This window comes from Canis lupus, chromosome 5, assembly GCF_048164855.1.
Source record: "Canis lupus baileyi chromosome 5, mCanLup2.hap1, whole genome shotgun sequence".
NCBI lineage: Eukaryota > Metazoa > Chordata > Mammalia > Carnivora > Canidae > Canis > Canis lupus.
The window spans coordinates 3,040,901-3,063,092 of NC_132842.1; the positions used below are offsets into that span (position 1 = coordinate 3,040,901).

At 40.2% G+C, this 22,192-nt stretch overlaps 1 protein-coding gene across 10 annotated transcripts in view; it reads left to right on the forward strand.

Moving 5' to 3' along the window:
• Positions 1 to 22,192, forward strand: part of CCNY (cyclin Y) — a 334,546-nt gene that overhangs the window by 235,142 nt on the left and 77,212 nt on the right. For 6 of the 10 annotated variants that reach the window (XM_072825247.1, XM_072825246.1, XM_072825243.1 and 3 more), the window contains one exon: positions 9,570 to 9,644. The exons of the other annotated variants lie outside the window; for them this stretch is intronic. In XM_072825247.1, coding sequence (XP_072681348.1) covers positions 9,570 to 9,644 — 75 coding nt within the window. The remainder of the gene's footprint in view (positions 1 to 9,569; positions 9,645 to 22,192) is intronic. 10 annotated transcript variants of the gene reach the window in all.

Below are 22,192 nucleotides of genomic sequence, written 5' to 3' on the forward strand. Positions count from 1 at the left end.
CTCAACATTAGGATCTCTCTGTCTCCTTTGGTTCATCCTAAAATAGAACATTAGTGGGCAGCCCCGGGTTTAGTGCCACCTTCAGTCCAGGGTATGATCCTGGAGTCCCAGGATCAAGTCCCACGTTGGGCTTCCTGCGTGGAGCCTGTTTCTCCCTCTGCCTGTGTCTCTGCCTCTCTCTCTCTCTCTCTCTCTCTCTCTCTCTCTGTCTCTCATGAATAAATAAATTTTAAAAATCTTTAAAAAATAGAATATTAGACAGAGACAGTGGAGAGGCTAGAGAAGGGTTTAGGGAAGGAGGGAAGGAGTGGGGGAAAGAGGAAAAGAGTGAGTGGAAGAGAGTGAGAGACAGGTTGGAAAGAGGTAGATGGATAGATAGGTTGATGGAGGGAAGGAGAGGTTGGAAAGAGGTAGATGGATAGATAGGTTGATGGAGGGAAGGAGAGGATGCAAATGAGAGAGACGTGTGTGTGCAGAGAGATGCAGACACAGACTCAGACCTAGAGACCCAGCATACATAGATGTGTGGACCCAGATATCAGTGCTCACAAAGCCACATGCATGGACTACCCTTGGGGATGCAGGCAGCTAAAAGTAGAGTGAAAATAGAATCACCAAATCTAAGTGTGTGAGAATAATTGCAAGAATAAACTCCAAATTAGAAGAATAAATTCAAAATCAGTGGGATTAGAAAACGGCTTTAAAATTAACTGGAAGTTTGGTACCAGCAGCCTGCTGCCGCAGCAGCAGTGATTATTATAAATTGGTCTTCAACTGCTGGGATAAGGCCTGCCTGGTGGCAACACATAGAGCAAACCAGTGGAGGGGAGTGGTGGAGGAGTGGGAAGGATGGTCTCGATTTTGGTCTCATTGGGCTAATGAAAATGGGGGAATAATTACTGATTTTTAGGCAGTAGGACCATGGTAATTTAAAAAAAAAAAAAAAAAAGGAAACCAAACTGATTTAAAATTAACAGACTTTGTTTTCGTCATTGCCTTGAAGATCATAGCCAGATATAGAAATGTGTCTACCTAAAGGTGAAATTAAAAGTTTGAGATTTTGATCGTGTCAGATATTTGTCTAAAAACAAGAAACAGTGATCAACCTGCAGCTGGCAGTGCAGAGAAAAGAGGTAGAAGGTGGAAGTTTCTGTCTGTTTTGTGCAAATGTCTTTTGTGTCTCCTCTTCTATCTATATTAGACCCATTACGTTATAGGCCTTGATGCACTTTTCTGTTTTTCTAGCTTTCCAGACCATATTCCTGCTTATCCGTGGCATTATTTTATAACACTGTTGCTGGTTTAAAAAGCCAAGATGAGCAATTGTGGATCCCTGATACTGTGACATCTGTGGAAAGAACAGAAGAAAATTAGGTTACATGACATTGGAGAATATTGCTGAATCAAACTGGTTGGCAGGCATGCTGTTTGATTCTTTTCAGTTTTGAATAAAAGGATCCCGTCATAACCTGTACTCAGCTCAAATGGGACTCAAAGCCGTGTGACTGAATATCTTTGTAATTAACCTGAAGGTGGGGCAGGAGAATCTTAGAATGTCTGTTCTGTTAATATTTTAATTTGACTTATGTCTTAATATCATCATGATCATTATGATAAAGAAGCAGTTAATAGTTGAAAACTCTGTTTCCCAAGATTTAGGCTGAAGTCAATGCTAGGGATTCCATAACATTTCTTAAAACTGCCTTTTCTCTCTAAAGAATCACTCCATTAGAGGCTACTTCATCTTGTCATTATGGATTATCTTATCCTTTTTTATAAGAGGTAGGAGAATCTGTATTAGGAATTTGAAACACTGAAGTTATAAACATCCGTTTCCAACCAGGACTCCTTAGAGAACAGATATTGTATAATGATGGTTTAGCATCATTTTTAGTGTCTTTAAATTTAATATACATCTTTGGAGAGTTTTGTGTCTTTAGCACTGAGTTAGATGCTATGGAATAAAGTTTTTTAATACCCTAAAATTTTAGTAGCCATTCTATATGGGGTATCTATTTGACAGAAATTATACTTATTGCTTTATTTATTTATTTATTTTTAAAAGATTATTTACTTATTCATGAGGGAGAGAGAGAGAGAGGCAGGCAGAGACACAGGCAGAGGGAGAAGCAGGCTCCATGCAGGGAGCCTGACATGGGACTCGATCCCGGGACTCCAGGATCACGCCCTGGGCCCAAGGCAGGCGCTAAACTGCTGAGCCACCCAGGGATCCCCTACTCATTGCTTTATATGAATAACTTTTTTTAAAAAAAGATTTTATTTATTTATTCATGAGAGACAAAGAGAGGCAGAGACACAGGCAGAGGGAGAAGCAGGCTTCCCACTGAGAGCCCGATGTGGGACTTGATCCAGGGACCCCGGGGTCACACCCTGGGCCGAAGACAGATGCTCGCTCAGCCACTGAGCCACCTGGGCGTCCCTATATGAATATCTTTTAATCTTCGTGGCAGTCCTCTAAGTTAGGAGTTTTTTGCCCACTTTGTAGAAGAAAATGAAACCTAGAATAGTATAGCAATTTGCCCAAGGCCATAGAGTTAGCAGAGGTATATGCAAATCTAGATCTTTTACATTATAAAAGATGTTTTTCTGCTTCACAATTTGAGCCTCTCTTTGGGGGAATGAATGACTCCTAGAATCCAGGATAGTTGACTTCTAGCTTTCTTAATGTGGGTTATAGAATTTGTAGTATTCTTAATGGCTTTTTATTCTTTTTGTTTTCTCCACTGGTACTTCACACCTTAAAATTAGAAGGATGATCTAGTGCAGAAACTTGATCTATTTTGTTCCCTTCTGTATCTTGTATCCTCAATATGTAGAACTCAGCAGTACCTGAATTCCACTTAGAAGATGCTCACTTTAGTTGAATGAATGAATGAAAACCATGGCAGGTTGGACTGGCCTTGATAAACACCCACAATATTCATTCATTCTTTCTTTCCCTCGACCTCTACTCCTTACCTTGCTCAAGAGCACAGGTCTTCCCTCTCTGCCTCCCTCCTTCTCTCTAAATCAATCAATCAATCAATCTTTATTTTTGTTCAAATATTTTACTTATTTATTCATGAGAGACACAGAGAGAGAGGCAGAGACATAGGCAGAGGGAGAAGCAGGCTTCATGCAAGAAACCTGATGTGGGACTCGATCTGGGGACTTCAGGATCACACACACTGAGCCAAAGGCAGACACTTAACCACTGAACCACCCAGGGGTCCCTCAATCAAAATTTAAAAAGACAAAAAAAAGAAAAAAAAAAGAAAGAAAAATATCACCGAGCCGAACTGAAATCACTACACTCTTCCAAATGTGTTCCAACTCACTGTTCACATTTGGGGTATCATTTTTCCTGACTTTCTGCAATATGGGGATTTTTTTTCTTTATGGCTAAAGGAGCAATTTTGTCATGTTTGACTTCATAGTGTAATTTTGAGTGATATGGCAGGTTTACTTTCCTTGGCTTATGAGAATGCTGCCTTTTCCCATTTTTTGTTCCTGAACAGTTGGTGTTCCCTTGCCAAAGTGCATATTGTAATTGCCGTATTTCTCGTCAAGACCTGGAGTTGCTCTTTTAAACCTGTATGTAAGAAACACTGGGCAGTTCCTTGTACCTTTGTATTCTGCTGTTGTACATATTTAAATCAGTGCTGGTAAACTGGGTCCTGTGGTTGGCCCACCTTCACATTAACAGGTAAGAGAAATCTGGCCTTCAGACTTGTCCCATGCAAAGTTAGCCCACTGGCCTACACCTGGCAAAAGTTTTATTATTCTCCATGCTATGGTTATGGAATGTGGATCTGGGTTAGGATTGGAAGAAATGCAAATCAGCATGTCGTTAAATACTTTTTTCTGAGTAATGCACTGGCAGCTTGTGCAAGTGTTGAGAAGGTAGTAACATCTGGCCGTGCTTGCAGATAAAAATGAGCTGATTCTCTCTGTTTTTCTTAGCAGTGCTATATGTACTCTTGCATCTAGAAGCAGAGATTTCCTTGATTTTTCTTTGTGTAGAAACTTCCTAGTTATCTCATCCAAGATCTAGGTCCTAAAATTTTAATTCCAGGGAGAACTTAAAGATTGTGTGAACCCAGCTTTCAAGGCTTCTGGATTTTCCTCTGTGCCAGCTTTTGCCTCCTTAAAGACTTAAGTCCTTGTAGGGCAATCAGGATCTGAGGCAAGGTCTGGCCTAGGTAAGAGTAGTAAGGAAAACTCTGGTCTCCAGATTTCAGGTGGAGACCAGAGTTTTGGTTAAAGTTCTATGATTACACAGCCAGACCCTCAACCTCTGTCAGCTTCACTTGCCTTATCTGCAAGTATCATGTCAATTCCTGATCGTGAAGATTCTTCTGAACTCTACATGACTTCCTCTGTGTCTCTGAACTGGGTAGGGATGATAATTGACCTGCCACTCATGCAAGAAACCACCTCTGACATAAGTGAGTGTTAATATTCAGACCTGGAATTATGACTTGGCCATAAAGGAAACATGATAATCTCTTCCTGTATCAGACTTGGTAGGGATGGTATGAAACATGATTCCTGCTCCTTGGGCTCTGCGTGGAAGGAGAAGCAGTCATCCTCCCCTGTGGCCCTGTTCTGTTTAAACCAGGAAATGTCGTGTACATGCATAGTGGCTGCTGGCAGGACGAAGGCACCTCCACTCAGGAGTCCCTCACAGCATGGTGTCTTTTATCATGAGTTCCTACAGCACGTGGCCAGAGCTTGTGGGGAGACACATCTTGGTGGCTGTGTGCCCCTGACTTGTGGGGAGGGGATGCGATAGCCACATCCAAGAGACCGCAGTGCATCTCCTGGAAACACCAGCGCCTGCTGGGGAAATAACAGCCCACCTACTTAGAGGATCATGAAGGCCTAAATCATTTTTCACAAGTAGTTTTAAAACACAGATGTTTGAAATTTCATAAGTTAACAGAAAATATGCTCAATGCAGGAAATGTAGAAAACATGGAAAAGAAAAAAGTCTCCCTTGCATTATTCAAAGGTAACCAAATATTAGTGTATATATGCTATATCTATGCATAGTCCCTCCAAAAATATCACCTGCTTTCTGCACCTAATGACATATGGTACTGCTATTTCCTTGTGAATCAAATATTCTTCACGTTTTTTGTTTTTAAATTATGTATAGTTGACATGTTACATTAGTTTCAGGTGTACAATGTAGTGATTCAACGATTCTATACATTATGCTGTGCTCACCATGATTAGTGCAGTTCACATGATTATTTTATGGTGGCATAGCATTCCAGTATCTAGGCACACTATTATTTACTATAACAAATGCCCTATTATTGGCAGCCCTTTCAGAATCTGAATGTCTCCATTCTTAGCCGTTTCTAGGGTTTGTGACCATTTTAGCATAGAATCTTATCTCCAGGGATTGTCCTCCAGATCTTTTTTTTTTAATTTAAATTCAAGTGATTAATAGATACTGCATATTCGTTTCAGAGATGAGTTCAGTGATTCATCAGTCTTATATAATATTCAGTGCTCTTAACATCGTGTGTCCTCCTTTTTTTTTTTTTTTAAAGATTTTATTTATTTATTCATGAGAGACACAGAAAGAGAGAGAGGCAGAGACACAGGCAGAGGGAGAAGCAGGCTCCCTGTGGTGAGCCCAATGTGGGACTCAATCCCAGGACCCCGGGATCACAACCTGAGCCAAAGGCAGATAGATGCTCAACTACTGAGCCACCCAGGTGCCCATAATGTGTCCTCCTTAAGGTCCATCACTCAGTTACCCCATCCCTCCACCCCTCTCTCCCCTCCAGCAGCCCATTTGTTTCCTATGATTAAGAGTCTCTGATAGTTTGTCTACCTCTCTGATTCCATCTTGTTTTATTTTTTTCTACCTTCCCCTATGGTCCTCTGTTTTGTTTCTTAAATTCCACATTTGCTTAAGATTCTATGATATTGTCTTTCTCTAATTGATTTATTTCACTCAGCATAATACCCTCTAGGTCCATCCATGTCATTGCAAATGATAAGATTTCAATTTTTTGATGGCTGAGTAGTATTCCATTTATTCCATTTTGTATCTATATACAGATATGTATACCACCTCTTCTTTGTCCATTCATCTGTTGATGGACATCTGGATTCTTTCCACAGTTTGGCTATTGTGGACATTGCTGCTATGAACATTACAGTGCAGGTGCTCCTTCAGATCACTACATTTGTATCTTTGGGGTAAATAACTAGTAGTGCCATTGCTGTGTCATAGGGTAGCTCTATTTTCAACTTTTTTTGAGGAACCTCCACTGTTTTCCCCAGTGGCTACACCAGTTTGCATTCCCACCAACAGTGTAAGAGGGTTCCTCTTTCTCTGCATCCTCACCAGCATCTGTGGTTTCCTGTCTTGTTAATTTTAGCCATTCTGACTGGTGGCAGGTAATATGTTACTGTAGTTTTGATTTGTATTTCCCTGATGTTGAGTGATGTTGAGCATTTTTTTCATGTATCTGTTGGCCGTGTGTAGGTCTTCTTCTTTCAGGACATTCTTAAACTTAAAAGCAGTAGGATCTCAATTCCCTAAGAAGTGGCAGTCTTGTGTTATCTTGGCTCCACTATTGGCTTGAAGCAGAAAATCTTTACACTTTTTGCTTGTGGTATTTTACAAACCCCTAATGATAATTTTGATAATAAACTGAGTCCAAGAAAACTGCTCTGCATAAGGGGGCCTGCCTATGTATTTTTCAAATGTCTAGATTAAAATCTCACTAGACAGTCTTCCACCCATCCCACTCCCTCAAAGAAACCCCCCAAAACTGGTCCAAAATGGAGATTAAGGGAACAAACCAAGAAATCGCAGTGCTGACACTGTCCAAGGCTAGGGGATTGAGTTTGTTGCTCTCCCACCAACATGGAATACCGCAGGCACCTTGTTTTTACAGTCAGTACTTCTGTGGGGAATTAAGGTTTTGGAAATTAACAGCATCCTTCATGGTTGGGACTACATATATGCCCTCAGTTTTCATATGCTGGAGTTCTCAAAAAAAAAAATTGGATAGCACATTGGTTGTTTGACCTTTTTGTAACAAAATCCTACTTGAGCAGGAAACCCCCTCACTAAGGACTCATTTTCACCAGATTTATGGCCTCATTTTATCTAGTTCAAATTGAAGCAAGTCTGAGAAGTTGTCTTTTTTCCTTTTCCTCTTCCATAGCCTTTAGGTATGAAACTGCTACACTTTAGATATAATTTTAATAGCTGTCACAGGAGGAGGACCAGATAATTGAAACAGCATTACAGATTCAGTATGCATTAATTAGGAACCCAGTGTAAGGTCAGGAGCTATATAGTCCAGTAAGCCATTGGTTGATGTAGGGAAGATGCCTCACTTCAAAGGATTGCTGAGGGGAGACTTTTTACACTTTTTGCTTGTGGTATTTTACAAACCCCTAATGATAATTTTGATAATAAACTGAGTCCAAGAAAACTGCTCTGCATAAGGGGGCCTGCCTATGTATTTTTGAGCAGGAAATAAAATAAATGGTTTGGTGTTGCTTCCCATGTGTATATGGACATCCTTTTTCCCTTTTATTTTTGACTTGACTAGCTATGAAAACTGAGGGTAGTTGCAATCCATTTTTGTTGGTGTCTTTGCAAATTTATTGAAATAATTGTATTAATTATTAATAAATTAATTGAATAAATAAATACTAACTACTCAAAATAGTTTTCTTTTTTTATAATAAATTTATTTTTTATTGGTGTTCAATTTGCCAACATATAGAATAACACCCAGTGCTTATCCTGTCGAGTGCCCCCTCAGTGCCCATCACCCATTCACCCCCACCCCCTGTCCTCCTCCCCTTCCACCACCCCTAGTTCGTTTCCCAGAGTTAGGAGTCTTTATGTTCTGTCTCCCTTTCTGATATTTCCTACCCATTTCCTCTCCTTTCCCTTCTATTCCCTTTCACTATTATTTATATTGCCCAAATGAATGAGAACATATAATGTTTGTCCTTCTCCGATTGACTCATTTCACTCAGCATATAATACCCTCCAGTTCCATCCACGTTGAAGCAAATGGTGGGTATTCGTGGTTTCTAATGGCTGAGGAATATTCCATTGTATACATAAACCACATCTTCTTTATCCATTCATCTTTCGATGGACACTGAGGCTCCTTCCACAGTTTGGCTATTGTGGACATTGCTGCTAGAAACATCGGGGTGCAGGTGTCCCGGCTTTTCATTGCATCTGTATCTTTGGGGTAAATCCCCAACAGTGCAATTGCTGGGTTGTAGGGCAGGTCTATTTTTAACTCTCAAAATAGTTTTCATTCTGATGCTGGAAACTGATTTGAAGACCATTCTGACTTTCTAGTCATTTTGATTTTCTCTCTCCCTTCCCAAACTTAATTCTTTTGTTTTCCCTAAATATTCTTTCCCAATGGAATCTTTTTTTTTTTTTAAGCTGGAAAAACTCTTCTATGATGGGATTCTAAATTGTTTATACTCTACTGATAAGCTTCAAGCCCTTGGAGATTGTTCTGAGGCAGGGATTACAAAACCAAATGCACATAGGGGTAGGAAGGTCTGAAAGTGAGGAGCATACCTGAGGAGTGTCAGGGAGCTGGAGGGGTGACCACTGGAGATTGGAATCCTAGGTCCCACTGGGAGGGGTCGGCAGCTGCTGCATTCCAGCCCCTTGTGACCACTGGGTGGGAGCCCAGTATTGCCAAATGATCTGATTTCTTAAGAGAAGCTGTAAATACAGACATTTTTCTTTGTGGTTTATGTTTGAAATATAAAAATCATAATATGTTGGTTCAGACTTTAAGCAAATATATGGACCAAACAAACTATATCCCTGGCCCTGGATTATGCCCACAGATGGCCAATCTGTGGCCTTTGCTTTGAAGATAAAGTTTTGCCTTTTTAGAAAATAACAGTCTTAATCAAACAGTTTGTAGTTGCTCATTTGGCTGAGATATTCTATTTCATTCACCTTCAACAAGGAATATTACTCACATAACTGTAGATTTTAGATGAGTCAGTTGTAGCACATAATTCTCCTTGAGTATTACAACTCTGTCTTGCTATTTTGTAGTATCCTCAGGTTTGTAGTATCCAGAGCAGACTTTTAAAAAGAAAATGGGAGTTTTAGGCCAACAGATCTCCCACCAAGAGTCTAATTTTTATGTGTTACTTTCTCAAATTTCTAAATAACAGTGTTCTCGTTGAACTTAGAAGAATATATTAACATAATAACTCTAGGTTTTTAACCAGAATCCTTGGATATATTAGCAATTTAAAAAAACTGAAAATAGGGATCCCTGGGTGGCGCAGCGGTTTGGCACCTGCCTTTGGCCCAGGGCGTGATCCCGGAGACCGGGGATCGAATCCCACATCGGGCTCCCGGTGCATGGAGCCTGCTTCTCCCTCTGCCTGTGTCTCTGCCTCCCTCTCTCTCTCTCTGTAACTACCATAAATAAATAAAAATTAAAAAAAAAAAAAACTGAAAATAATCTTGACTCCTCTTCGTTACCAAATGGATATTTATGTATACTCTTTTTCTTTTTTTAAAGATTTGAACATGGAATTCAATCCTTCAGACCATCCTCGGGCCAGCACAATATTCCTCAGTAAATCTCAGACGGACGGTAGGTTACTAATTTGTGTTTCTTAGAACAAAACCAAAGGCTCATGTTGGTAACCCAAGTCTTGATTTTCCACTGCATGTGATTCTTAAGGTAAAAGTAGAATCCTCTTTAGCAACCCCCCTGTATATTGTTTGATGATGTTCTCTTTGGGTTTCTTCTTTTTGTATGTAGTAAGTTATGTTTTTAGAATTTCCATTTTGAAGCAACTATCCTCATTTTGCTAATCAGCTACATTGTTTCTACATATACTTTAGTAGTAGCAGTTTTTACAGGAGAGTCAGACATTTTCCTCTAAGAATTGATATTTGCATAAATCTCTAAAGATCAGAAGTGTTTGGTTTTTTAGACATTATAGTTGACAGTTTGTAAAAGAAAGCAAAATATAATCCTTACATCAAATCATATCAAATCCCTGTTATCTCAATTTGCCATTTGAGAGCTGAATTAAACCTATAATTGTTTCTTTTTGCCAAACTTTACTACCCAGCTTAATCTGCAGTCTTCATGGTTTGTCCCAGATGTGTGGAATTTCTGTTAAGGGTTTTTCACTCTTTTCAGCCCTAGGTTATCTCACTGTTCTGGCCCCTGGCTACAAAAGACAGATAAAAGTTATACAATATAGTGAACATGAACCTTCTCAGTTGGCTTCCTGTGAAAGAGTAGCCAGAGAAATTTGTTGAATGACCGTGTAATGACTGGGATATTACATTACAATGCTGGAGTCCTGTGTGACTCAATCCCTGTTTTTGGCAAATAACTAAATTCTAATTAAGAGAAAATCCTAAATTGACGAGAAAATAATCAAACATTTGTAAGGCAGAGAGTTCATTTATAAGAACGGATAACTTTTCAGTAATGGTTAGGGGACACTTTTGACATGGCGGAATGCTAAAGTGATACTGGTGATCTTTACTTAAGCTAGTGACTTGATCTGAAAGAATTTGGTACTTTTATAAAACAATCAGTGTTTCTACGCATAAGAAGAAATCATCCTCAGCATCAAATACCTGTGAAATAAGTTTTTAATATATTGGGTTAAAAACAAAAGAGGGTATTTATTTCTTGGCCTGGTAAAGTGGGAAGCCATTGGGAGGGGTAGGCTATTGCAAGGGAAGAACAATGACGGTTGGGGGAGGAGGGTTTGGGACAGTGAGAATCTAAAACAATTTTGTGCCTGTAATGATGCAAGGTTGGCATACTTTCAGGTTTGGTTCCTGTTTCCTGTGGCTTCAGCGTACAGACCAGTATCATTCAGGAAATTTTCTAACTAGAATCAAATGGAATTGCAAAGAGCTTCTTAAGTAGATGTCATGTACCTTGATTGTCATGGTAAAATGAAACTCAGCAATTTTCCAAATGCTAACAGAAGTATGGCTCCAGAAATGAGTTAGAGAAATGTATCTCCTCCCTTCTTCACCTTTAATGCAGATTTTATTCCCTCTTCCCCTTCTGGAACATCAGGTGCTTCAATTTCTTCTTAAATGCTGGATCTTTCCATTCAACATAGGAAATACAAGAAAAGGAAAAATGAGCAGCAGCTTCTCCCTGAGGTTTCCTCTCTACTCCGTTTAGTGAAATCTTCTATACCACCTCTGCTTCTCTGTCCATTCACTTTTCCACTGGGCATCTTCCCACCACTGCCATTCTGAGGAGCGGTGTTGTAAGGTTTGCTTCTGTTAGCTATTGACCTCCTAGGCGGCATTTGTTGCCCTGACTTTTCCTTGCTACTTAAAACTCCTTTGGCTTTTTATATTCAGATAAGCCAATTTGCTGAAAACAAGACCCTCCAATGAACCAATTGCTTTATAAATAATTAAAAAGTAGGTTTTAAAAATAGGTAAACTTGATAACTTTTTTTTTTTTTTAATTTGGTAACTTTAGTGAGTTAATTCTTTGGTAAATTGATTATCCATCAGGGAACTATTTGGGGACTTGGTCCTGAGAAACCCTCCCTTTTCTTAAGATCTTTCTCAGGCATCTTTAACCAAGTTCTTCTCTGTTCATCCCTTTACTGTTGGTATTTTACAGGGTTCTGTGCTTTATCCTCTTCTGGGTTTGCACACAGTTCATCGTGATGTCTATTTCTTTTTTTTTTTTTTTAAGATTTTATTTATTTGTTCATGAGACACACATATGGGGGGGGAGGCAGGCAGAGACACAGGCAGAGGGAGAAGCAGGCTCCATGCAGGGAGCCTGATGTGGGACTCAATCCCGGGACTCCAGGATCATGCCCTGGGCTGAAGGCAGGCGCTAAACTGCTGAGCCACCCAGGGATCCCCATGATGTCCATTTCAACTATAATCTCTAGCCAGATTTTTCTCTGCAGTGTTCACATCCCTTATGTCCATCTGCCTGCTGGACGTTTTGATATCTTTGTGTAACTCAGCATGTCCCAACCAGACCTCAGGAGCACAGTTAACACCCTGCATTTCCCGCTCTACCCAGGTCTCCAAGCCAGGGGAGGCCTTGAATTTTCCTAGATTCCTCCCTCTCCCCAGTCTCACATTCTGGCAGTAGTGCTGGAGCTGACTCACACTGACTCGCAGGAGCTGACTGCACATTTCTATCCAGTTCTAAGTTCAGTGACACCATCTAGGAGTCTGAAAAAAGCCAGGAAGGGAACTTTTACCCCATAGAAATTGACAAATGCTACAAATCAGGGCATTTTTTAAAGGCAGATGTTAAACATTTACTAGCCCGCCATTACAGCCAAGTGATTGAAGGTATATTACTTTTTCCCTCATAAATGTCCCTTGAACCTGACAATCTCTTCCATTCCCATTGTGCCCCTTCATTGAGGCTCCCTGTTTTCTCAGTTGGAGGCTGCAGCACATGTGGCTCACCTGTGGCCTTACCTTTCCAGTCTGATGGCTCTACATCGCCAGGTGAAAACACTTCCTGTAGTTCAGATGTGATTATGTCACTTGTTTGATTAAACTTATTTAATGGCTTCCTTGTTGCCTTAGAGTTAAATTTCAGATGCCTTAGTATGATCATAGACAAGGCCCTTCATAATCCTTCCTCTGCCTTACTTCTCATTTCACTGTCTTCCATTGCGTCTCCATGCTTCAGCCCTGTGGAATCCCTTGCATTTCCCCACTGGTGTGCCACGTGGCCTCCTGTGCTTTGCATTTACCTGGATTTCCTTTCAGTCTTCTACAGCTCATTTCTTCAATCTCCAAGCCTCCTCCCTGAAGGTGCCTGCTGCCTCTCAGGCTGGGGGTTACGTGGGCCTTTAGTGAGCTCCCCCTGTAATATGTGAAATCTTTCTTCCTAGTCTGAACCATATTGTGGTATTTAAAACTATTTTCTTGTCTGTGTTGCCAGCTAGCTCCTAGAGGGAAAGTGATAATAGATCTCAGTATGCCCTGTGCCTTGCTCTGCCTGGTACAGAGAATATGTTCAACTTTGGTGATTGAAAGAAGGAAAAAAAATGACAAAGCCACCAGACATTTTTGATTTGTGATCATTCTTTACTTGTACAAACTTACATTTTCATTACAAGACCCGAAAACTTCTAAGAGTATTAGAGCAATAAAAAATTATGGGCTCCACGTACACCAATTTATTTTTTATTGGAAGAAATGTTATAACCTGAGATTTTAGAACACACAGCACCTTTTAGATTCCTTTCTTTTGAGTCTGGTGATCTCCCCTCTCTTCTTCAGATTGATGTACTCCTTTATTTGTACTAGGTTTGTGGGTAGGAGGCTTTTGTCAGGGTGATGGCAGTTATGTTAGGGTAGCTCCTGCCAGGGATCACAGCCAGGTGTTCTTTTACCTTTGCAGCTCTCTGCTCTGCAGACCCACCATCCTCTTTCCTTCTCCAGTACTCGATGGTCTGATGAACGTGCTCTATCTGCCATGCTCCCCAACAGCCAACTGTTCATTATTCTGCTCTAGGTGGTACTTGTATTAAGTCATTTGGAGTTAAATTAGAATCTATTAAGTTCCTTTTCCCTCTGATATCAAAGAGATTTAGGCTGGCCTTGGATCCTTTCTTTGTTGAGAAGGAGACTGGAAACTTTACCATAACAGAATGATAATGGAGTGCTTGCCTAATTAGATCTCCGCCAGCTGGCTGAAGTTAGGGATATTCTGTTCAAGCCAGACTGACTGCTCTCTCAGTTTCTTCTTCACACAAATGGTATGTCATTGCAGAATTTCTTTGTGTGAGAGCCACTCAACAAAGAAGGGACCATGAGTTCCTTTAGGGAGTGGGTGGGGTCCTGAGGAGGTGCCAGGTGAGAGAGAGATTAGTTAGCTTGGCCTCCCTTGGCTTTTCATGCTATCATTTTGGCTTGTGGGGAAGAATTATAGTTCTTAGTGGTTTTTCCTTTTCTAAACTATTTTAATTCATTGTTTTCTTTCTTTCTTTCTTTCTTTCTTTCTTTCTTTCTTTCTTTCTTTCTTTCTTTCTTTTCTTTCTTTTTCTTTCTTTCTTTCTTTTCTTTCTTTCTTTGTTTCTTTCTTTCTTTCTTTCTTTCTTTCGATTTTATTTATTTATTCATGAGAGACACAGAGAGAGGAGAGAGGGAGAGAGAGGCAGAGACACAGGCAGAGGGAGAAGCAGGCTCCATGCAGGGAGCTTGACATGGGACTCGATCCCAAATCTCGAGGATCAGGCCCTGGGCTGAAGGTGGTGCTAAACCGCTGAGCCACCTGGGTTGCCCTAATTCATTGTTTTCAAAGACACGAAAACCTATTCTTGAGTATTAGAAGAAAGCAGTCAAACCACATCTTTTTAAATTTTAACTAGTATGGTTGTCTTAAAGAAGAATTTGGACAAAAATAAGAACTTTTGTGTATGTGTTTGTGTGTATGTGTAATCTTTGAGTTTAAGAGTTCTTGAAATAATTAAAGGAATAAAAACCACTGTCTCTTGAGTGACCTAAAGCCAAAGTAGAAGTGTTAAAATTCAAAAATAAAGCTATGAGCCATGGTTTTCTTTGCACATTCTTTCAGAAATAATGAAACTGAAAAAAATGTTTTGTGGCCTTCCTTTGTTCAGGGTCATGTTTTTGTTCCTGGGCAATGTTGAACTTCTCTATCACAAGGGGACCAACCTTTTTGTGCTCCTTTTATCTGGCATTTAGAAGCAGCTGACCCCTGTGCCTTTCCAGGAATCAGTTCCATCTGAGTGTTCCCATGACCTTTCTGTCATCCTCCTTCCTACATATCCCCAGTTCTCTTTGTCATCCTCATATGCGCTATGCTCTGCTGTGCCCTTTTCTCCACCTCCCTGTCTGTCACTCTGCGTTTCTCCTACAGCTTACCAAGTTCCATAGGGAATATTTTTGCTGTTAGATATTGAAGAATCCATAGGACCTCAAAGCTCTTACACCAATGAGTTTTTTTCTTTGCTTACATACTATGGAAAATAATTTTGAAAAACTATGAACTCCTTCGAATATTTTTATGTTGACTATAAAAATTTTTCATCCTACCAAAGGATTTAATTTTGATGTATTTTAAAGATGGACTTTTTAAAATAAAAACTATCCCTCTTTAAAAAATATGTTTCAAATAAAATCGCAGTACCTTAGTGATTTGGTAATCCACCATAAATCATTTAAAAATGTATGAACAAAAGAAATGTATGAACAACTCATTTTTAACAGTTAAAAGTTTCATATGATTTCTTTTTTGTCTTGAAGTTGTATTTCCATGTCATTTTATCCATCGAATTTTATCCTAATATATTTCTTAGTCATTTATCACACTGTCATACTGCCATTTTATGAAAGTATGGATCTAAGTTTAATTTTTATTTCTCACAATTATAAATCTCTAAATACTAAAAGTAAGTTCTGGATTGATGTATCGTTATTTTCCTTAGCTCTTAGTTGATCAAAACAACACAAACGTATTAAGATTGTAATGAATAATTATTAAACAGAAAAGTGAAATAATTTTTAGGAAAAAATGTTTGATGAGATGTATCTGTGGATGAATATTACATATTATTGGAGTGAAGTGCTAGTCATCATCAAAGTGTTTTTATAGATGTAAGTGCTGAGGAACTTTGCTCATATAGATATACACATGGGAATAGAAGGAGATTTGTTGTAGTAATATCACTAAATTCTATTTCATCTGATTCATATGTCAAAAAATCTCCAAGGGATTTATTATCATCCAAAATAATTCCTTAACACTCAGCTACAATTCTGTCTTGTTCTCCTTTAGCTTTGTTGACAGAAAGGAATTGGAATCTATTGATTTGCAAAAGAGTTTCTCACCCAGTTAGAGGAGCTTCTCACTTCTGCAGTTTCTGGGAAGTACACCAGAAAGACTTTACCTAACATGTAAATGACTTTTAAATATATCTGCTGTTAAAGAACAACATTTCCATTTGGGGGCACTGGGTTTAACCTGATACACTCCAGGAGCGTTGAGAAAATAAATTTATGATTCATTTCAGAACATCTTGCCTGATTCCTTTGACCCCATTGCAGTCTGTATATCCCTCATGAAAAGGAGTGGTCTTCACTTTATTGTTATGATTTATTCATGTCTTTCTCACATTTACATCTCTGTGCCATGTACAGTGAGTAGCTCATAGAAGGGACTCTAATATATGTTGAGTGAAAGATTTCCCACCTGTCCCTTTCCTCTGAACTAATGTTTTTAGCTTCTCTTTGGATTAAAATATATTTTTGTCAAAATGTTATATGTCTTTCATATGACCTCATTGGCAAAGCTATGCATCATTGTCAAACCAGTCAGTCTAATCAGACTTATTCTCTGTCAGAAATGGTCTGATTCCATTTCTTTTCAGTTCATGTCCCATGTCAGTGTACATGCCTCTGATCTTCACTTGATTTGATCATGATAAATGGCCAGACAGGTAGGATGAAGTGTGTGCCTTGCTAGCAGTCTGCTACACCTTCATGCTCATCCCTGTGCTCTCCCCTGGGTCTCTCCCTCAGAGCCTGCATCTTTGGCATAGTCTAAGCACTGAAGAGGCATGGTGCTGATTAGAAACTGTCATCCCTGTGTGATATCTGTAGATTGAGAGCCAGAAGTCTTCACTGTCCCTTAGAAATGTCGCAGGACAGAGCAGATTCCATGCTGTGCTGCAGGTAACAGAACCTGGATTAAAGGCAGCAGCCTCAGCCCTGACGTCTGTTTAGTCCCCTGGCAGAGGTCTTCCATATCAGGTTGGTGTACATCCAGGGGTGGGTTGCCATGCCTTTTTCTGAGAAGTGGGAGAAAGGTAACTGTGAGAAGGAAGTAGGGACGGAGCCCCTGCCTCACACATCAGCTGTGTTCAAGAGTTCTTTAAACACCTAGTTTTAAGACCGCTGTCCAAGTCCAGCCCTGAATTGTCCTTTGACAAGAGCATTTTGGGGAAAGAATGATGAAAACTAGGATTGTGTTATCTGATTTTTTCCTTCTGGTCTGGGGAGGTACATGTGCGAGAAATACCAGAAGTCTAGAGCAGTGAAAGGTCGATCCATATGTAGGAGGCTGTGATTATCTTTAGCCTGTGGCCAGCCACTTCTTGAGGGGTGTTTGGTCTTTGGACTCCAGTTTGGCAGCGAGGGCTCTGGGACTGACCTTAGGCTCTTGAGTACCATTAGTTAGCTTTATAGTGATGTGACCTCCTAGGTTGTAATTTCCAGTAAATTGGCAATGATCCTAACAGTCACGTTAGTAGATTGTTGTCATGAGGCAATAGGAAGATGTGTTGAACTTACAGTAAGCATTCAGCATGTCTCTGCTCTTGTACCTGTGAAGCACTGACACTTGGGACTCCCTAGAGCCATTCTATCCCAGGACCTCAAGCAGGGAGAAGCCATCCCTTTTCCTGGCACTGTAATTATGTGATCCAGATGTGTGTTTCCCACTGCCTGAGAGACATTCCATGTGGTGGTTCCACAAATCCCCCAGGATTCTCATGTCTAAATTGGAAGTCATCTTTTTCCTCTCCTGCCTGCTTTTCTTCCTGTTTTGTTTTTTTTTTTGTTTGTTTGTTTTTTGTTTTTAAAGAATAAACCCACTGTCAGTCTGGGTCCCCAGCCAGCAGCCCAAGAGTCCTGTGATCAATGTCTTATATTCCATCTATCCCCTGTATACTTGGTATTTCTTCCTCCAGTGTCATGACTCACCACTCATATTCCTGCACTTGACCTGTGACCATTAGCCCTTTCCTGCTTTCAACTCCTTTCTCACCTTTCCTCCACTTTGCTGCCAGAAGGAGCATTCTGAAACACAGGTCCACTAGGGCTCCTCTTGCTCAAACCATCCTCCTCCATCAGTTTCTGCTCATCCACAAGGGATAGTGATACCTCGGTGTGGCATGCAGCCATTCCTTTGAGCCCTTTCTGCCTTTCCTGCCGAGCCCCCTCTGCTTCCTGCTGTGTGCTCCCACACTTCTGAGCTGCTCCCAGTGCTGAAGGCCAGTCCCTGTGGCCTGTCACACTGTAGCTGATGCACCATCCTGGTCCTCAGCACCCTTCCCTCTAGCACATGCCGGTCTAAAGTCTGCCTCTTAGATGGTGCTTCCCCAGATTTCCCACATTCCACCATTCTGACAGACATTTCCCAACTGTAACATCTCTGAAATCAGAACAGGCAATGGCTTCTCAAAATTTAATTGACAGCATTTTTTTCCTTCCTTAGTGGCAAATAAAATAAAGGTGTACCGTAAAATTAGTGGCATTAAATTCAGTGCAGTTTGTGTATTCCTCTCTTGTGGAGCTGATTTTTTAATGATTTGTATATAAAGAGATTGTATATAAAGAGGTTGTTATATCCACTAAATTCCATGTTGCTTTAAGAGAGGGACTTTGTTTTCCTCATTTTGCATTCTCTGTAACAAGCACAGAGGCTAGCACATCTTAGAAACTTAAAATGGATTGAATGAATAAAGTAATGAAAGAGTGAAGGCAGGGGGTCACTGCTGGGCAGATGTGCTAGGGCATTGGGACAGTCGCCCTGACAGAATGGCTCTCTAGTGTATATGGCAGCATCACTTTCTTTTACCTTTCCTAACTTCATTAAAAAGGGGCAGGCCTGTTATTTGAGGACCGGGGAATGTGGGTTTTCAGGCCCAGGCAGCATATTAGGACTTCCCAGGTCTGAACTTGACACGACCATCCCACCCTCAGGACAGCTTTCCTGTCTCTATAGTCATCTGTTGTGCTGCACAAGGTGGTGCGATGCCAGCATGCTAAGCCCTGTCAGTTACGTGGACAACGGAAGTCTTTTTGGGCTTTGTGGCCCACTTTTCTTGGAAGCATTGCCTTGCTCCATTGTCTGATCTCTTGTGCCTTCCAGTCTGGAGAAAGTTGCTTGCACAGGACACACGCCACTGAAACCAAATTACACCCCAGGATATCAGTTTTTCTTTAGCATGCCTTGCACTTTTTCGTCTCTCCTGGCCTCTGCTTTCCCCAGCTTCAGTAGTCAGAAAATGGCTCAGTGAGCAGAGACCTGGAGCCGAGGCAAGGGGTGGTCATTCATCCCAGGGGGATAGAGCTTTATACCCTCTCTACCACAGCTATGTCCTGCTGCTTGCCAGTGCCCTCAGGTTTGTTAGTTGGTAGTGATAAACTCTTACTTTCTATAACCTCTTTTGACTCTCCTTTTTAAACTGTGAGGTTCTCCAGTCTCCCTTCATTTAGTACAGGCTAATCCTTTCTGTACTTTTCAGAGCTTCTCATGTTTACAGCCTACCTTACATGATTGATGTTTCTGGTCAGCTCCTCTGCGACATCTGGAAGGCAACTGAATCACCTTGATAAGTCTGAGTCATTCACCACATAAGAACAACTAATATCTTGGAAAGATTTCCTAAGACAGTCTTGTAGTAAAGCACAGCCTTCTGGAATCAACCTGCTGGAGCCATAAGCTTACATCCATTACTGTTTGTATGATCCTGTACACCTGATCCCTATGGTTTTCCTGAACCACAGTAAAATAGAGTTAGTGTCTCCTCATGACATTGTCAGGAAGACCAACTACACAGTCTGTCAGAGCTCTGAGCACAGAATCCAAGACCACATAGGCTCTCAGTAAGTGCAGTCCTTATTCTGAAGTATAGGTATGCATTTGCTCACTTGGATTGAGTTTCTTCCCTGACCTTGGTCTCTGCAATCTTAGGATGTCTTAGGACTGCAGCAGTTCACACTGAACCTAGGTCTGACCAGGAGAAGTGATGACTACCAGTGGAAGAAGAAAGGGTGGTCTCTGGGCTCTGCTGTGCCCAAACCATCTTTTTCTGTCCATGTTTCTGATATAAATAGATCAACCGTCACATTTAAGAGTTGCTTCCAGACACCTTGGAAGCAAATCAGGAAGAAGTCAGATCTGAAATTGTTGTAACCAACATTTGATAGCAGCTCTTTAGAAAAGTAGAGAGTACCTTGAATCTCATCTTAAAAAATCAAGTGATACCTTGGCACCATGTGCCAGAATAGATTTCTAGTAGGTCAAGTAGGTGTAGGTTAACTGTAATGAATATAATTATAAATATCTAGAAAGAGTATGAGTAAGTATGAATCTCAGAATGGGAAAGGGGGGCATGTAAGCTTTAAGCTTATATAAACTTGTGGGAGAAATTGCCAAAAAATGAAAACTTGTGTCAAAATACATCCTAAAAATTAAATCATCAAATGGGAAAGATATTGCAATACGTATGGCAAAGGGTTAATCCCCATATTTATTAAAGAATTGTTATACAGCCAATGACAGTGCTAACATACCAACAGAAAAATGGAGAGCATTTCTCTTTGTGTGCTTGCATATGTGCACATGTATATATTTGCACATGTTTATATGTAAATATATTGAAATGCAAAAATGCACATAATACATCTGGGTAAGTACATATAGAGAAAAGACTCATTTTGAGAGGATACACACTAACATACTAAGTTATCTATGGGTTGTTGGATTATATGTTTTTTCTTGATGTTTCTCTGTATTTTCCTAACCTAAATTCTATTTGTATCTTTTTCTTTGTACTGCTCAGTGTTTTCTGATTTTTTTTAATAATCATGCATTTCTTTAATATCAGCAGAATTCTAAAAGAATCCACTTTATTAAGGTTTCTGTGCTTCTGAGTAAATCCTTTGACCCTACATATTCTCCAAGGTAAACAGAAAACATCCAAAGTTAGTTGGCAGTTTTTTAGATGTACGCTTGATCTTTGAATGGTTTTCTCCATATGCCTATACATGCTTCTGACACCTGTTCTGTCCTCTGGAATCTTCTGCTTTCATGACTGCTCTGCCCTAGACATCTTTGCAGTTTTTCTTATCTTTTCATTTTTGTTGCTTTGCTTATTTAGATTTCACTTTGAAGGTACAGAATTGTCCCCTTCCTCTCTGCCCAAGTTTAGAACTAAATACAGGTTCAGGACAATTCCGAGAGGGCTGGAGTTCTCCGCAGAAGCGGGCCTGTGGTGCGGGAGAGTAACTTTATTGTGTAGCGATCTCATCAGGACACCCAGTACAGGGCCCATAGGTGTGGAGTGGATGTGTTCCACGCTGTACAAATCTGTGTCCCAGTCACTGGTGTCCAAAACTTTCATCCCTGTAAAGCTATGAGTTTAGAAAGGCTGTCACCTCAGGATATCTTTGCATTTCCCTTCGAGCTGTGTTCCCTAATGCGACTCAATGGCTGTATTTTGAATTAAGTGAGTGATTGAATTCACTGAATTATTGAAAACTTTGGAGATTGTGTAATAATCTCAAACTTATAAGAAAAATTAATATGAACTTATGATTGTTTAAAGCCTGATCTGTGCTCACCCACAGGAAAAAAAAGAAAGGAAAAGGAAACCTTTTCTTTTGAACCAGATTTTAGTGGTCCCAACTGGCTCTGCTATCCCAGCAATCACCTTTACATCTCAAAACAAAGTTCTGTAATTCTTTACATTGTCGTCAAGGCCTCCCACCTGCCAGTCCTTCACAGCCAGTGTAATTAACAAGCTAGGTAGTTTTTCTTTGTGGAACAGTTTAACTTTGTTCATACTGGATCCTAATGATCTGTTGTCAGATTTCATGCAGGTTTCAGGCAGCAGGGACACTGCCCTGTGGAGGGAGGGTCATGCAGAGGAAGGAGTCTGGGAAAGCCAGCAAGCCATCCTCTACCTTCCCCCTGCTAGTCACTCTCTGTCTGTGCCTGCACAGGCTGCTTGTTTCATATTTTCAAAGGAAGGATGTTGGATTATCTATTTTAGGACTTATTTAGTTCTCACATTTTGTGTCAAATAGTAGCTGACATTTGCCATTGGAAGATCTGTTTTAGAGGTGGGACAGTGGAAACCATAATTTTTTAAATGTTTGTCTGTAAAAGAGGTTAGCTGAAATTGCATTTAGATTGTTAATCAGTCCTCTATAATTAGGCACTAGGTTTTTTGAAAGAAAGTTGTTTTTAGAAAGTTGTACTTTTAAAAGTAAAGAAATTTTGCTTCTGTGACATTGTGACAAGGGAATGTCCATGTAGCAACCTAAGTGAAGTTCTGGTTATCGCAGATGGCAAACACTGCCATTTTCTCATTTTATCTGGAGAACACGTAATGCCAACAGTAGTAT